This window comes from Cygnus olor, chromosome 3, assembly GCF_009769625.2.
Source record: "Cygnus olor isolate bCygOlo1 chromosome 3, bCygOlo1.pri.v2, whole genome shotgun sequence".
In the NCBI taxonomy this organism is placed as follows: domain Eukaryota; kingdom Metazoa; phylum Chordata; class Aves; order Anseriformes; family Anatidae; genus Cygnus; species Cygnus olor.
The window spans coordinates 115,064,377-115,081,213 of NC_049171.1; the positions used below are offsets into that span (position 1 = coordinate 115,064,377).

Below are 16,837 nucleotides of genomic sequence, written 5' to 3' on the forward strand. Positions count from 1 at the left end.
AACTGAAACCTAATCCAACTGAAATGTATTTTACATTTCCTGAGAGGCGACCCCACCTCACAAGGGGCTGCCTGCCCCTGAGGAAGGTGCCGGCTCTGGCTGGAGGGCTGTGGTTGCCATCACCGCCGCAGTCCGTCTCGCCAGCATTTGTGCTTTCGGCAACTGCAGATCACCTGGTGACAGTCGAGGGTAACATATTTGCCCAAGCAGACCATGCTACGGGGCAAGATATCCCGTATGAACACGGGGGCGTTCCCAGAACATGCACAACAGGATGGGTACTGCTGTCATCAGCCTGGGAACTACAGTGAGTTTGCACACGGCGTTGTTTCCACCTTTAGCAGCAAAAATTGTCTGCTGAAGGGCTCTGGGTGGTGCTGCGAGGCAGCCAAGTGACCCATGCAGAGCAGCAGGGCACTGCGGAGCTGTGATGGATGGCGTGTCACAGCCTCATCTGCCCCCTTGACCTGATGGTGTAGGAGAGCAGGGCTGCTTTTTTCCTCTCCTTTGTAGTATTTAAAGGCTTTCCTTTCAGTAGGTAATTGCATTCAGTAGCAGAAGTGGAATTATTAGTGGAATAAGTGTGTTCAATTTTGCCATGATGTGAAGGACTGCATGTGGATACAGCCTGGGAGGAGAGATGGGGCTGATTTGGTCACTTGGGCTCCTGTGTTTTTGTAGGATTGCATGGTGTTCAGGTAGTGCCTGGGTTTACATTGTGCTGCAAGTTGGTTGCGAAATGCTAACTTTGAAAAGCTTTCGATAATTTGGAGAAAGACTGCTCGACCCCAGAATTTTCTTTTTAAAATGTCAGCGCAGGACATGCTCAGAAACAGCAGGCATGGGTGAAGCCCAGGCTCAGTTCATTGGTACGGATTTATCTAGCTTAAATTTCTACACTGGGCTTTTCACATCTTAATTTAAAAAATAGTTTTTTTATAGTCTAATCACTAATTTACGTGGCTCTGCGTACGTAGATCTATAGGACAGGGTAACTGAGCTCCCCTCCCTCCCCCGAAGCATCGGAGCACTTCTCTGCGTTAATCAGCTTGGCAGCTGTAATGTCCTGCGTACAATTCGTGATGCCTCTCACCCCCTTCTGTTTACAGCTACTGCCCCGAATCACCTGTACGTGCCGTTTATACCAAAACAGCCTCCTGGGGGGCAGATGCCCACTCCTGGGACGCGTTGGATGCAGGTGCGTTGTGGCTGGGAGCTGTGGCTGCGCCTCGCTCACTGCAGCAGGAGGGAACCCTGAGGGCAGCCCCTGTGCCGAGGTGCTCCCCCTTCCCACTAAGCCTCACGCACGAGGAAGAGACGAGCACGCCCAGCTCCCACACGATACAGCGCTGCACGCCGAGCCTTCTCTCCCCGCACCCAGGCTGGAAACTCCTCCTTGCTTCGCAGCAGGGTGCAGTGATAAATGGATGCTGCGGCAGATTTTTTTCTTTTTCTTTTTTTTTTTTTGCAGTCTTAGCATAAAATGGTCAAATGATGTTCCACCGCAGAATTCAATTTCACAGTTCAGTTGGGTCCTTGATTACACTGCCAAATTCAGATTAATGTGCGTTTAACTAACATGGATCAGGGGCTCCTGGCCGGCAGCCAGCAGCAGTAGTAGCAACCGGGAGCTGTGTCGGCTCTGCTGCTCTGTCCACCCCTGCGCGCCGCCACTGAAATTGATTGATTAAATGAATTCATTGCCGTAATTATTTGTAATTGTGCTACACTGTGAGCCTGTGTCTGACCACCCCCCCGCCCCTCGATGCTCCACGTGTCATCAGGAGTCACATGTGTTACATCATCAATGTGAAGATGGTGTTTTCTGGTGAAAAGGAAAAACATATTCTTGTTTTGGGTGCATTTTTTGTCTTACATCCTTTTTTATGTTTGGATGGAGACCAAGTGTTTTGTTTGTGAAGGTGCAGTATTCATCTGCTTGCAGTGTGAGATGCTTAGAGAAGCTTGGGAGAATAAAAGAAAAGAAAGGAACCTGCAAACGACAAGGGCCTCCCACCGGGATAATCTCCTTGCGATTGTCTCTGATTTCAGATGAAAATTAGCAGTTTCGTGACACCGCAGTTAAGTAGTGTGTCACTCCGGAAAATGATTTAAGAAAAGGTAAATTGAATTAGTCTCCTTGTCACGGCTTGCTCAGAGGAAGTCCCTCTGTAAACTCCACCGAGTGGCTCTCATCTCTCATCCCAAACAGGTCGCGTGCTCGCCTAATGGTAACTCCCTGGGATTTACCTTGTACCATGAATTTGGTGCTGCTTTGCTGTTTGCTTTGTGGTCTGCAGCTCTCCCCATGCTGCTGCATTGCTGTGGTCTGGGTGTCCTGCAGCCCTGCTCCTGCGTGTGGGGACAGCAGGGAAGACCCTGCTATTTAAAGCTGTACAGGGCTCAAAAGAGGAAAGAAAAAAATGAAACAGGATAAGCGCTGCATCTGCTCTGTGGTGGCTCGACCAGCAGCCAGCAATGGGGCAGGGCAGGGGCGATGGGTATTCCAGAGTAGCAGCCTCCACAAGAGGGTGGGAAGGGGTTGTTCTTGAGTCACCAGAGAAAAGCAGAAGGACTAAAGCTGAGAGTCGAAACCTAGAAACTGGTATCTGAAAGGAAAGGTGTGAATTTGAATTTGCTTCTATTCAGTTTGCTTTTGAATGCGCTTCTAGTTGTGACTGGGATGGATTATTGGAGGAGTTGGCCCAGAGAACCTGCAAGGAACTGCAAATACGGAGTAAATACATTTTTGGAGCCGATGCTGTCACTAAACAAAGATTAGGATGTCTACAAATGGGTACCTGGACATAAAAATGGGTGCCAGCAGTGTTTGTGGACAAGAACGGGTCCATGCAGGAGCATGCTGTGCTGGCACCCCACTGAGCACGTTTGGGGTGCTGAGCACGAGCCGAGTGGTGAGGGCTGGCTGCAAACCCATCTCTGCACCCACGTTCATCATCTGCTTTTGTGTTGCAGGTGGATTACGACCGAGCGCAGCTGGTAGTCAGCCCGCCGCTCTCCGGGTCGGACACCTACCCAAGGGGCCCAGTAAAGCTACCTCAAAGTCAAAGCAAAGTCAGCTACTCCAGCAGCAGCTACCAGTACCCTCTGGTCTACCACAAAGCGTCCCACTATCACCAGCCACCCCTCCAGCCCGGCTCTCCCTATATTTCCACCGCCTCCTACCCCAGCTCCCCGAGTATCACATCAAGTGCTTACCCTCCGCCCAGCTGGGGCTCCTCCTCGGACCAGCAGCCCTCCAGGGTGTCCCACGAACAGTTCCGAGCCGCCCTGCAGCTGGTCGTCAGCCCCGGTGACCCCCGGGAGTACCTGGACAACTTCATCAAGATCGGGGAGGGCTCCACGGGGATTGTCTGCATCGCCACTGAGAAGCACACGGGCAAGCAAGTGGCCGTGAAGAAGATGGATCTCAGGAAGCAGCAGAGAAGGGAGTTGCTCTTCAATGAGGTGCGTTGCTTTGGGTAGTGCAGCATGAGACGTGGACTGAAGGCCCACTGTGGCCCTAATGTCTTTCTAAAATAGGTGCTGAGTCCTGTGCTCGTCTGTGGTGTCTAAAATAACCAGACCGGTTTCAGATGAGCTACATCTCCTCCTGGCTTTAAACTTGTAATATCGTGGAAAGTCACAGGGAACAACTAAGAAATCTATCAGCTGATCCATACGGCATATCAGCTGCACAGACATAGCCCAGTTGCCTTTTTCACACCGTTTTCTGGTAGAGTTTATTCTTTGAGGTGGAGGATCCAGACTAACCCGACTATCTAAGAAGCATATGCACCGTACTCGGACATACACATACTTATTTACTCCTTCCTTCCCCTCCTAACCATTTGCTTTCTTGTGGGTTAATAAGCAAAGAGCTGACTGTCCCACATCTCCTGAGAGATTATAGCCAGTTCAGAGACCACTACTGTTTATGTAGAATTGTTTTCCCCATGTTCATTATTTTAAATTTAAGAGCACTGATTTTCCTTTGCCATTTTTTCATTAGTTTGTTTGGTGCTGTGGGTTCCTTCTGCAATGTGAAGAGTTTCTCCTTTTCAATTCCTACCCTCCCATAGACATTAGTGCTGTGTATACTACACTCTTTTCGAGATCGCTTACAGATATGCTGATCAATGCCAAAAACACTGCAGGTCCCCGGGGAAACCTCTTGTGAGAAACATTTGATCCTATCACTTGTTTCCTGAATTTTAACTGTAACAGGCTCGTCGTTCAGCACATGGAAGTCTGGTTTCCTTAAAATCTTTTTTTTAAATCACATTTTTTAAATACTGAAAGATTTTCTTTAAAGACTTTAGATCTGGCACCTCCTTGAAATCCCAGCAGATGGGTCTTGATCAGGATTGCACTCCGTAAAAGAGCTCTAAGAGGTTTTTGAGGCAAATTTTTCTATGTTGTTCCCTATTATATCATACTGTGATTATTACAGTCACGTGATAGCAGTTACCATTTCCACTAGCTTGCCGAGCGCAGATGCTGGGTTGACCTGTGGTTGTTTAGGTCTCCCTGGAGCCCCCTTGAGCCCAGGGGTGACACTTACCACTTCCTGCGCTTTGGGTGCCAAGTTCCAAGCAATAGGTTAGTCGCAGTGGTGGCGCCTCAGCCATTTTGTGCTCGATTTCCTTTAGGACTTCAGGTGAGTACCGTTTTCCTGGGTACATTGTTCATTGTACCAGTCCCTCCTGAAACCTCCTCTACTGCCATGTGGTCAGAGACAGACCCTCTGATGCATCAAACACTGCCCTACAGTGGGGATATTCCAGCTCCCTGATGGAGGACGGGGTGCCAGACATCCAAGCCATGGCCCGATTATTGCTTTATAGAAGCTTTTTAATAAAACTTGCTTAATAAAACACAGTTCTCCTTTCTGCAGTCCATGACGGTGCTGGGTATTTTGGCTTTATTTTGCCTCTGCTGGAAGACTGCACTGAATTGCTTTGTGTAGCTCTGACAGAGCATCTCATGAGTGGTAACATCTTGAAGCAGGTCGTACATGCTGTGCAGGACCAAGCTGCTTCCCTGACACGCTCCGCTCACTCGTGTCATCTGAAAATTTCTTTTCAGCATGCCTCCCTCCATCTACACAGGGGTAATCAAAGCCTTGCCTTGCTGTTCTTTTCTATCCCTTTTCTCTTTCTGACACCCCCTCGCTATCGTGTGGCTGTTGTCACCACCTCGGCCAAGCTGCTGTTCCTGTAGTCCCAGTCCTGCACGTTCACTTTTAGACATGGTGCTCGGGCTCACAGGGATCTGCTGGGGCATCCTGGTTCTCCGGTCTTACCTGTCATGCCCACAGCTCATGTAAAGCATTCATACACTTGGCCCAGCATCTGTTCCATGTTAGTTTTAAAATGAAACTGTAATCATTCAATTAAGCTTATTCTCCTTGAGTTTTGTTAGTTTTGTCCCGTGCTTTGCTCAAGAATGCAGCACTTCTCATGGCTGCACCTCTGGACGAGGCTTTGCCCCAAATTGCCAGCTCTCCTCCAACTTTTTGTTTTAAAACTTCAGTAGTTCAAAGCACTGGGAGTCAAAATGGTAAATACATTAAAAATAAAATTGACCATGGAGGCAAACAAATCTAGCAAATTTCACAGGTACAGAAATTCCTGCTGACTTGAAGGGATTGTGTATGACCGCGTCTTCACTAATTAAGGGCTGGAGGCGCTGAAATCTGGCATTGCACGACTCAGCCTGAGCTGGGGGAGGTCCTGCACCCAGCTGGTATGAGAGCAGGCATGCAGAGCTGTCTTGGCACCTGTGTAGCAGATTCACCTATACACCAGGACTCAAGATATTAATTATTCTAACACTTGCCATTACAATTTATAACTACAGAGTGTTTTGAAAGCATAACTGCACGTCCCGTATTAGCCATCATCCTCTCCACACTACTAAATCGTTCGGATTTAAGTGAAGATGTTATTCCATTTCCAGACAAGCTAGACTGAAGTAAGGAATGAGAAATTCTATATCCTTATAGTACTTCAATTTTACATATGTAATAGCAAAATGCAGAATTAAGGCACAGTTTGGGAGCACCCAGGAGCAGAGCAGAGCTAAGCTTGGTCCCTTCCAGTCGCTCAAGCTATACCGCATGTCAGCAATCTGCTCCCTAACCCCACAGCTCCAGGATACCACTGCCCCAGTGCTGGTCTCCCCATTTCATTGCCCATGATGTGGTCAGCAGCCCAGGGGCCTCAGAGCCCTTTAACGCCTTATAATAACCCCTATATTACCAGCATTCTGTTAAATTCTGTGGAAAGTAGAGTTTACTTCCTGATGAAGAAGACTTTGATGGGCTGAGCAATTGATTGGGTCAAAAAAAATCATCTGTGTTGTACTGAAAGCGACTGACAGTGAAGTAAACAGTCCTGTTCCTGCAGTATGGCAAAAAACACAATTATCTACCACTTATAATTTAGCAACTAAAGATTCTTCCTTTTTCCTAATGCATTTACGATGACTGTTATTTTATGTAAATAGATTGATTTTGTTTATGCGTTGGCACAAGGATGAGCGAGGCTGTGATTCATAGCAGAACCTTTACTAAGCACAGAGAGAAAAGTACAGTGAAAAAGAAGGTCAAAACAAGTGTCAGATAGTGCTTGTAGCAATTCACACACCATCTTTCTCTTCCTCACAGGTTGTAATCATGAGAGATTACCATCATGAAAACGTGGTTGACATGTACAACAGTTACCTTGTTGGCGATGAGCTGTGGGTTGTGATGGAGTTTCTGGAGGGCGGCGCTTTGACAGACATAGTGACTCACACCAGGTGGGTTGGTGCTTGCCTCACACGTGCCTCCGGCCCTCGCCTCATGCTGAGGAGAGCGGGGTGCCCCCGGCTCCCTATAGGGAGTTTTGTATACCTATGGTTGTATATGTCTGTGTACGTATAGATGCACATACATAACACATCTATACAAACATGCAAAACGTGCATAAAATACAGATGCATGCAAAAGATATATATATGTAAATATATATATGTATGTGCTTATATGGCTATATATGTTTGTGTGTAGATAGACGTATAGCTATAGAGAGAGAGATACGTATAGCTATACATGCACGTGTGCAGGTACATATATACATACATATACACACACACTGCAGCACACTCCCTTTACCAGCATAAGTAAGCCACTGCAGATGAATTTCTGTCAGTACAGGTGTTTTGTAAATAGAAGGGAAAGAAATATCTGGAACGGCTTGCTGGTAGAAAGGGATTTGCTGGAGCTTTCAGTGTTCATTTAGCAGAGATGACTTCTATCCGTTAGCTCCCCAAACGTCAAAAAAAAAGCGCTTCTTTTCCCCTTATGGTGATCTGTATTGTTGTCTTTGCTGTCATAACTATGTCAGTTGTAAGGGTGATTTCTCTTGATACTCATAACCCACATAACTATACTGTCAGAAATGTTAACTGCAAGCTGAGCCTGAGACATAATGGGAAAATTATTTTTATATCACAGCATTTGTGCTTACTGTAGAGCTGGTCCCCATATTTCAGTTAATGTTGTAAAGCAATTCATCAGTCCAAAAGCTGTAGTGCACTGACCAGTGCCTCTTCTCTCTTCCAGTTCCTCTTCTGAGTAGAGCCATTAGATTTTGCAACCCACCTTATATCTGCTCTTCACTCATCTTTTTCCTGATAAGCAGAATAAAATGGGATTGGAAAGAGGAATACTGTGTTTAATTTCTTCCTCTGGAATAAAGAAAATAAATATTTCTACACCAATTCTTTGGGAGAACATTTAAGCGAGCAAGAAGAAAAGCAAAGAGTAGCAGCAAAGAGTATTAAATTAGACGTGAAAATGGCTTCCCTCATAGTTTAGTGTTACTCTTAGCCAAAAAAAAAAAAGATTCGTGTTTTATTTAGGTATTTTATTTTTACGTGTTGCCTTAGCTGACATACTAAAATCACAATATTGCAAGTCAGTTGTTAACTACTGCTCCCCAAAACATTAAAAGCTCTATCCGAGATATTTCTGACAGGAGTTTAACAGCAAACAGCTGTTCCCGGGACACTGCTTCTTAAGAGCTGTCATCTATTTTTTGACTCAAAATAGTCATTCCTTAATCTTCTGTTTTTTTTTCTTTTTTACATTGCATGACCTTCTCTTAAAGATGTTGCTGAAATACTGCAAATAGCATCACCAAGTTAAAGCAGAAATGCTTTAATGCTTCTGCTGGGGTAGCAGAGCCGCTGGGAATTGCCAGCAATGGGGCAGCAGGGCTGCGGCGCGCGGCCTGTCCTGTCCATGGCTGCCATGCTGCAGCAGTTGGCTTTTCTAGAAAGGGGCTTTGCACCTGTGCACAGAAATGACCCAATAATTCTCTCACTGTATATTTTTCTACTGAAATACCCTTATTTTTTTATAATAGTTGTAAAGGCAAAGGAAATGCTCATAAAGTTACACCCAGGGCCTGATGTTTTGTCTGCACAATTAGAGCATTGTTTCTCATATTTATTCTGTGCCTGATTCCATCCCAGTAGTGATTTATCTTCCTTGGTAGCAGTAAGTTTACTGTAAATAAGGCATTTCCATTATTTCCCAGAGGAAAACAGGCTCACTGTAACACACTCTATCACGTAAAATACTCTGCTTTTTTAATGCTAGAGGGAGACTTCCCCAGACCTTGTTGCAGAGCTGTTCCTTACCCATTGTCTCCCTTCTTCAACAGAAATGGGACTGGAGGGTCACTCCAGAGCTGTTGCCTAGAAGGGCTGCTGGCTGTCCAGTACTGGTGTGAACAGGAACTTGGTGCCTCGCCACTCCAGGTCCCCTTCCCTGCTCTCTTCATTAACGCTCAGTGCGTTTTTCCACCTTGGTGTTTCAGGATGAACGAGGAGCAGATTGCGACCGTCTGCCTGTCTGTCCTGAGAGCCCTGTCCTACCTGCACAACCAAGGTGTCATCCACCGTGACATCAAAAGCGACTCCATCCTTCTCACAAGCGATGGGCGGGTGAGCATCCAGCAGTTCCCCTGCCGTCTCTCGCTGGCACACAAGGGGAACAGGTTAATGGGGGCTGTCATAAAATGGCTGCGAGTGTGGCTTGTCAAAGTAACCCTAATTTCAAGAGTCTGTCTTCAATCCATAAGCAAATGTTACACATTACTGCTGAAACACCCCCCCTGGGAGAGCAGCTTGTACCATAGGTTCATGTAGGAGATTGGTGACAGTACCTGTCCCGTGTTTTCATTTACTTGGGTGGCTGCTGCTATCAGGGAATTGGTCTTTGTGGTGTTAACGAGTGGGGAGGGAGGGAGAGAAAACACTGCACGTGACCTGCTTAATCAGCAAAATAAGGTTTGCATGCAAAAAAATGCTAAAATACCTCATCACTGTTCAGTCCCGAAGAAATTCCTGTTTCCTTACAAGGAGCAAGGTGGGTCTGGGCCGTTGCACTTGTGTGCACACAGCAGTAAAACCTGAGGCATCTAAAACTTGGGGCACCCAAAGTCTTGTGTGAAAGGAAGTGAAATCACCGTAACATGTAAGACCCTAATTTCTGCACTAGTTTATGTCTCACCTTGTGGCCACACTAGAATAATTCAAGTGAAAACGAAAGCAGTTATGGCCAGAGAGTCCCGTCGGCAGGGTTGGCAGGGTTGCTCCTGTGGAGCTACGCACGTGTCTAAGTCAAGGCTTAGGGAGCGGTTGGACTGAGCCCAGGAGTACCCAGGCGCTCTGGAAGCAAACCTAGATCTTCTGCTGCAGAAGGTAAAGCCTTCGGCTTCTCAGCCCCACTCCGATTCCCTAATCAAAGGCTCACCTTTATAATTCGCTTCCCATATCACCAAGAGAGGGATTTCCTGCAGCGGTCACAGGCTGCTCCTGTTAATCCTGTCGGGGAAGAAAATTCTACGTATGTAGGAGTTTTTCAGTTGCAATTTTGATCCATGTTGCTGAAATAGCATCTGATCTGCTTTCAGGCTCCGCATACAGTGCCTCATTATACTCATTACTCCACTACTTATTATCTGCATTGCAGATTTCTTCATGGCTGTGTTGTGTAATTATCTTTTTTTAGAAAATCGTCTTCTTTTATGTACTCGAATGAGCAATAGATATGCAAAAACTCTTGTACTCCTACCAAAGGAGATTGGGCTCTGCTTCCAAAATATGCATTATTTCTCCCATTCTTCATCCTGTAAACTGAAAAATACATTTAGCATGGAGAACTTGGCTATTATTGGCTTTGTTTCAGAAATACCAACAATCATTTTGCAATTCTGTTAAAAATAATACCCTTAGTTTTTTAAAAAGTAGGGTCTGTACTGAATCCGAAAGAAAACAAATCAGTGCTTATAATAAAATGCTGCTCTACACAATACTGCAATTTATGAAACTTCCCACTTGACTTGTCCTGGAGCTTTGGGCTCCCATCACATCCCCAGGTAATGAGTACACAATTGGATACACGGCTAATGGACCTTGGGCATTGGCCATCATCGCACTGGGTGGGATGTAGCTCTGGGGCTACCTTAATGTGGAACAGCTTCCAAGAAAACCTCAGTGGTAGCTTCTAGGCCTCCAAATAAATACTTGGAAAACAAACAAACACAGCAGACAAGGCTCCGGGGAGACCTTACAGCAGCCTTCCCGTACCTAAAGGGGGCTGCAGCAAAGCTGGGGAGGGACTCTTTGTCAGGGGGTGTAGTGATAGGACAAGGGGTAACGGTTTAAACTAAAAGAGGGTAGGTTTAGATGAGATATTAGGAAGAAATTCTTCACTCTGAGGCTGTTGAGGCCCTGGCCCAGGCTGCCCAGAGGAGCTGTGGCTGCCCCATCCCTGGCAGTGCCCAAGGCCAGGCTGGATGGGGCTGGGGGCAGCCTGGGCTGCTGGGAGGGGGCCCTGCCCATGGCGGGGGGGTTGGAACTGGATGGGCTTTGAGGTCCCTTCCAACCCAAACCATTCTGTGATTCAGTGATTCAGCCTTAAGAAACGAGCAGTTTCTGGAAGGTGATGATGCCACTGAAACTCAGCCCAGCTTATTTTGTTTAGGCTTGGAGGAGTTTTCACCTTGGTGTTGTACAGCAACAGGGAGCGGGAAGGTCATAATTTTCCAGCATTTTTATTGGGAAAAAAAAAAAGTCTGCATATAGGTACAAGCAGGCACATGATGCAGGAAGAGCTGCTCTCCGGAGTGCTCGTATATCCCTTTATTTCTATTTCAGGTCACTGTCACAGCTACTCAAGGACAGTGCCGCCTTTAATTCCTGAGTTCCCAGCACTGGGTGCAGGTCCCCTCATCTCTTGCAGCCATTTTGGAAACGTCTCTTCTGCCTGTCCCTGCCTTCCGCAGATTAGCTCCCTTACTAAAGGGAGAAGACAGTTTCTAGTGATAGCCTGCAGTGTGAGGGCCTCATCTTGAAAAATCATTGGCTGGGATATGGCTTTCTCTGAGCATTAAATTATGCTCTGTGTGGAAAAAGAAAAGGGGGCCAGTTGTTTAATCTGTTTTTTGGCAAACTCATAGATCATAAACCCTATATAAATAATAGGAGTGATAAGTACCACTTGCAGTATGTATATTATTGAATATTAGTATACATATGTGCACTGTAAACATGGTGTTTATATGTTTGCAATAATAGATTAATTATAAGTACTGCTAGTTTGGAATGTTTTGCTTTCCTTCTGAGTTATATTTTTAAAATACTATAAGCCATCTATCACCTCCGTAGCTTTTGCTGGCTAAGAGACAAGGAGCTATGACAGTTGATCTTAGTAACGAGCACCGCTGCCAGCCTCTCCTACTTCTTTTCTTTCCCATTTAATTAGCCACCTGTTCCCTAGATTGTGTTGTTGTCTCCAACCACACTTCCAAAATTGTGCAGCCACCCTGTCCCACACAAACGCTGCAGCTCGTTCCCAACCCCAGCAGCTCCAGCTGGAGATGGGGAGGGGGGGTCTCCTGGGGACACCTGTGCCTGGGGCGAACATGTGCCTTCTTATTCAAGAGGGGATCTTTCTTTTTCTTTGCTTTCCAGATCAAATTGTCCGACTTTGGCTTCTGCGCCCAGGTGTCAAAGGAGGTGCCGAGGAGGAAGTCTCTGGTCGGGACGCCGTACTGGATGGCGCCGGAGGTGATCTCCCGTATGCCCTACGGCACTGAGGTGAGCGCAGCGCGGCTCCCAGGGTGGCCTCACGGTGCCTTAATCAAACCCATCGAGCCCAGAGAGACACCAGCAGCTTAAATGCCTTTACACAAATGTGTTGAAGAGCAGCAATTGTGTTTGCCCCAGAGTATTACACTCTGCTTTGTTTGAATGTATTTTTCTGTGATGTGTGGGTAGAGAACAACTGGTTAGAGCACTAAACAATGTATTGCACTTCCACAGATAAAAGTGGAATGGGCCTGCCAGGGGACCCTGTGGCTCTTCAGGGCCGTAACCCACCCATTACAAAGCTCCCAGTTACAGCACTTGTGCAGCCAGCCTGGGACAGTCAGCCCCTGGCTGTCCCACCACAGAGACAGGGACTCCTCTGCGTGGTCAGCTTCTACTTGATACTGCCTGTCGGAGCCGCTGTAGAAAGCAGCCCTGCGCCCTCTCCCTTGCTCTTTCCCTCTCTGCACACATAGGAGGCGGAGAGGAGCTGTGTAGCTGTGGCCTGAGAGCAGTCGAGGCACCTTCACATCGCGCAGAAACGCCTGGGCTGGCCCCGGCAGGGAGAGCTCCTACCTGAGAGTGAGCACCCTGCAGGCGCTGGCATTCACCCGGTGGTGTTGTAGGAGACATTTCAGGGACACTAACAGCAGCTATTATTAGCCTGTTAATAACACTGGAGGGATTATAAAGTGCCTGAACTTAAAGATGCATTAGGTTTCCCACTAGTAGGCAAAGAAAAAAATAAAGTATTGAAGCAAAAGGAGAGTGTTGGCAAATGAGTGTGTAAGTATGAACTGCCCTTGCCTGTATTTGGGCTGGCAAATGACAGAAATTACAGTCATCAGCTGAGTGGGGTTCTGGAGAAGTTCAGCAGTAGACCATGACAAAAAATAGTGTTGTTTTTTTTTTAAAGCTGACGCTGAATCATTTTCCAAAGGGATTATATAATGTGCTAACTGCGACTGCTGGGAGTGGGCCTGGGCGTAGTAAATGCTTGCATCTGCCTTGGGGGTAAGCAGGATTTCCTATAGTTGGTAAGATCCAGGGGAAATAGCGTAACTGACTGTGCAGCAGCTGCTATACATCGCTCCTCCACGCACTGCACACTTCTGTAGCATGGCGGGGCCAACCCAGGGTAAGTACTCAGTGGGTACAGCTGGAACACTGCACCGCAGGGTGCGGTCAGCCTCTGCAACAGGCCTGCCTTGGCCATGGTTCCAGTGGACATCACCTAAACCAGCTGCAGACAGTTTTTAACAGCCTTTCTAATTTATTTCTTTAATGTTAGCACTCAGAAACAAAAATTGTTTTCAGCTGGTTAAAAAAAGAAAGGTGATGGTTCACCAGACTGCTGGCTTACAATGGATGCAGACAGCCTGTGTGCATGTGCATGTGCTGTAAAGTTTACATGCACCCCCCCCCCCAGTGCTGAGCCTGTCGCACACCCCCCCCCCCCCCGTGCTACCAGTGGTGTTTCTAAACCACCCATGTTGCAGGTGGACATCTGGTCCCTGGGCATCATGGTGATCGAGATGATAGACGGCGAGCCGCCCTATTTCAATGAGCCACCGCTGCAAGCCATGCGCCGAATCCGGGACAACTTACCGCCCCGGGTGAAGGACATGCACAAGGTCAGACATTCCACTGGTGATGAGGGTCTTGCACATACAAACAGTGTAATAAAAATCACAGCCATGCATTGCCCTGCCCAAAGCATAAAGTGTGTGTTTGGGTGCCACATGGAGCAGTGGGTGCTATATAAGACTGGCTGGGGGAGGTCAGGAGGTGTAAGCCAGCAGCACACCAGCCCTTCTGTGCATGACCTTGGCTTTGCTTCAGCAGTGAGTGGTGGAGCAGGGGGGTCTGGGCAGAGCTTCGCCATCCAGGCACTTCCCACCCTGCCTGAGGACCAGAGCAAGGCAGCACATGAGCCCAGCTCTGTATGGGCTGGTGCGTCTGTGCCCACTGCCAAAGCCTTTGGGGATCTCCCCTTTGACTCGATGATCCTTGTGGGTCCCTTCCAACTCGGGATATTCTATGATTCTATGATCTGGGTAAAAGCAGACCCACACCCTCAGCAGTAATACCAGGCATGTTACTGCTTTTCACGTGCCGCATATAAAGCTCTGTATTGTGTGCTGTTCTGCACCCCAGTGCTTTCAACATGAATGGCACACAGAAGATGCATGGTCCTCCCATTCAGTGCATCTTTATCATAGGACAGCTCACACTGTCCTTTGTCTTCCCAAGGAAAATAGCATGCAAAGACCCAGTGTAGGCTGGGACCGCTTCTCTTTGTCTGCCCCTAACGCCAGCATGGTGTTTTAGGTCTCCTCAGTCCTCCGGGGCTTCTTGGACTTGATGCTGGTGCGGGAGCCCTCGCAGAGAGCCACGGCACAGGAACTGTTGAGACACCCGTTCCTCAAACTGGCTGGGCCCCCTTCTTGCATTGTGCCCCTCATGCGGCAGCACAGACACCGCTGAACCTGGTGACATTTTGGGAGGAGGCTGGTGCAGAGGCCAGGTAAGGGCCGTGCAGGATTCCCAGCGGTTGCGTGGGAGCCACGGGAAAGGGCGAGCAAAACCTTGTGAAGGAAAACCCACCCTGTGGCAATAACGTGGTGTATAAAAAAAACAAGGGGGAGCTTCCTGGGGCTGCAAAGGACTCGGGGACGATCCTAGCCACCACCTGCATAGCCATGCTCTGCCACAGACCATGGCTGCACTCTCATCTTGGCCATCCAGGCAGAAGGCACCAAATGCAAACAAGGTGGAAAAGGTAATTAATAGTGGATAGCACAACCAGAGTGAAACACCAGAATTTCAGAGCAGAAGGAAAGGCTACGGCACTTCTATTTCAGAAGAACATTTTTCTGACAAAAAAAAGCACTTTTTAATCTCAGTCATAGCAGCGTAATGTATTTTGAAATGAGTTTGTAATTTTCTGTACAATACTTTTGATAATTTGCAGTACTTTGTCATGTAACTGTTGTGCTAGTTGAAGTTATAAGTGTAACTTAGCAAGAATTTGAGAAGATAAAGTTTCCTACTTTTTTAACCCTTTTGAATATGGAAAAAAAAAAAGCCCTTTAGGAAGGAAGAAATTTTGGCAGCTTTTCCATTGGGGTGATGACAGCACTCATCCCACCGTCACAGCAGCCTGAAGAGCAACGGGAGCCGACGCTACCAATACTGTCAGAGCACTTGCGTTGGGTGCTTGCCCTCTTCTGGTTACGTGGTTGCATTCAGAGCTTCTGCTGCATGCTGCAAGTCGTCAGGGCGTCCCTCATCTCTCCATCGGTGGGAACTAACGCATCAGACGTACCTTTGCTCAAGGGTCATCTAAAAACATGGCGCTCCCTTCATTTTATGCTGCTGCAACGTCAGTTTTGTTATTGCAAAAATACCTGTTAGTTATGTCATGCTCTGGAAGTTGACAAAGGTGTTCTCCAGATTTGGAAGAGACCTTTGTAACACGTTATGAGGTGTTTGCCATATAGAAGAAGTTGTGCTGCTGTCTAGACCTTTTTGAATGTTGATACAACAGTTGACTACTGCGGTACATTTTTGTGTTACTTGTTGGATGAATTTGCATGTTAACTGTAGGCCTAAATAGATTTGCCTTTAAAATTTTTAGAAGTGCTTCATAATTATTTCAATGATAAATTAAATTTATTTATTAATTAGTTCTTTTTAATTATGTATAGTATGAAAGCCATGTTTTTCCAATTTTTTTTACTGACCTCATTTTATGATACCATTAAGAAACACAAAGCCAGTTTTGTGAAGACACAGCTTATTTCTTATTACAGAATTTCATAGTGAATATATTAATTGTTATTTATTGTAGCAAATTATAACCAAACATCTAAACCTGGCAAGAGCTGTTTCTTAAAGATCTTCCTCCCAGACAAAAGATTTGCCAATAGTAAAGAAGCTCTTTTCGTACTGTCCTTTAAAAAGTGACATGTGAAGGGAGAGTAAATTAAAACAAACAAACAAAAAAAAAAACAACAGAGAAGGGGAGAGAAACACGAACTTGAACATTGAATAAATGTTCTTATATGTGTGCGTCTCACCCCCCACTGCATTCTCTTCTTAACCCTGTTTGCACATTTCAAGACCCTACTAAAGAAAACATGTTTAGCTGAGCCTCTGCCCTGCCACAAACACGCTCTGCCGGTACAGACCCGCGGAAACCCAGCAGAGAGAACGAGGGCTCCTACAGAGTTTTAAAGTGTTTGTATTTTGTAGTCTTGACAACTCAGGAAAAAAGGCTGCACCAGTAAAGGCAATGGCATACAAGTGAAACTGTAATACTAGACACAAAATTAAACTTTTTTAACCATCTTTGAATAAAAACAGGGTTGGTGGGTTTTTCTCTTTAATAATCAGCACATTTTAGACTGTACAAGTGGAGAATTTTCTGCAACTTTCTTATCATTAGATACTTCAAACAGTGTTCATCAAGTTTACTGAAAGTTTTGTCAGTTTCAAAGGTTTTTTCTTTTTTTCGTTGTGAACACCAGCTACTGGTGAGACAAATGCACATGCGAGTTAAATAAATGAATAAATAATTTTGTTTTCATTGTGGTTGTTCTCTGTACCTTGTTTCTGTTTTCTAAATTGTGTTCCAACACATAATATTTGGCCAAGACAGTAACAAGAAAAAAGAGGTTCCTTGTAT

At 46.4% G+C, this 16,837-nt stretch overlaps 1 protein-coding gene across 8 annotated transcripts in view; it reads left to right on the top strand.

The window, feature by feature from the left end:
* Positions 1-16,141, top strand: part of PAK5 (p21 (RAC1) activated kinase 5) — a 156,053-nt gene extending 139,912 nt beyond the window's left edge. For all 8 annotated transcript variants that reach the window (XM_040553979.1, XM_040553980.1, XM_040553981.1 and 5 more), the window contains 6 exons: positions 2,977-3,468; positions 6,671-6,804; positions 8,871-8,997; positions 12,031-12,156; positions 13,647-13,781; positions 14,479-16,141. In XM_040553979.1, coding sequence (XP_040409913.1) covers positions 2,977-3,468; positions 6,671-6,804; positions 8,871-8,997; positions 12,031-12,156; positions 13,647-13,781; positions 14,479-14,634 — 1,170 coding nt within the window. In that variant the 3' untranslated portion in view covers positions 14,635-16,141. The remainder of the gene's footprint in view (positions 1-2,976; positions 3,469-6,670; positions 6,805-8,870; positions 8,998-12,030; positions 12,157-13,646; positions 13,782-14,478) is intronic.
* Positions 16,142-16,837: the final 696 nt, after the last annotated feature.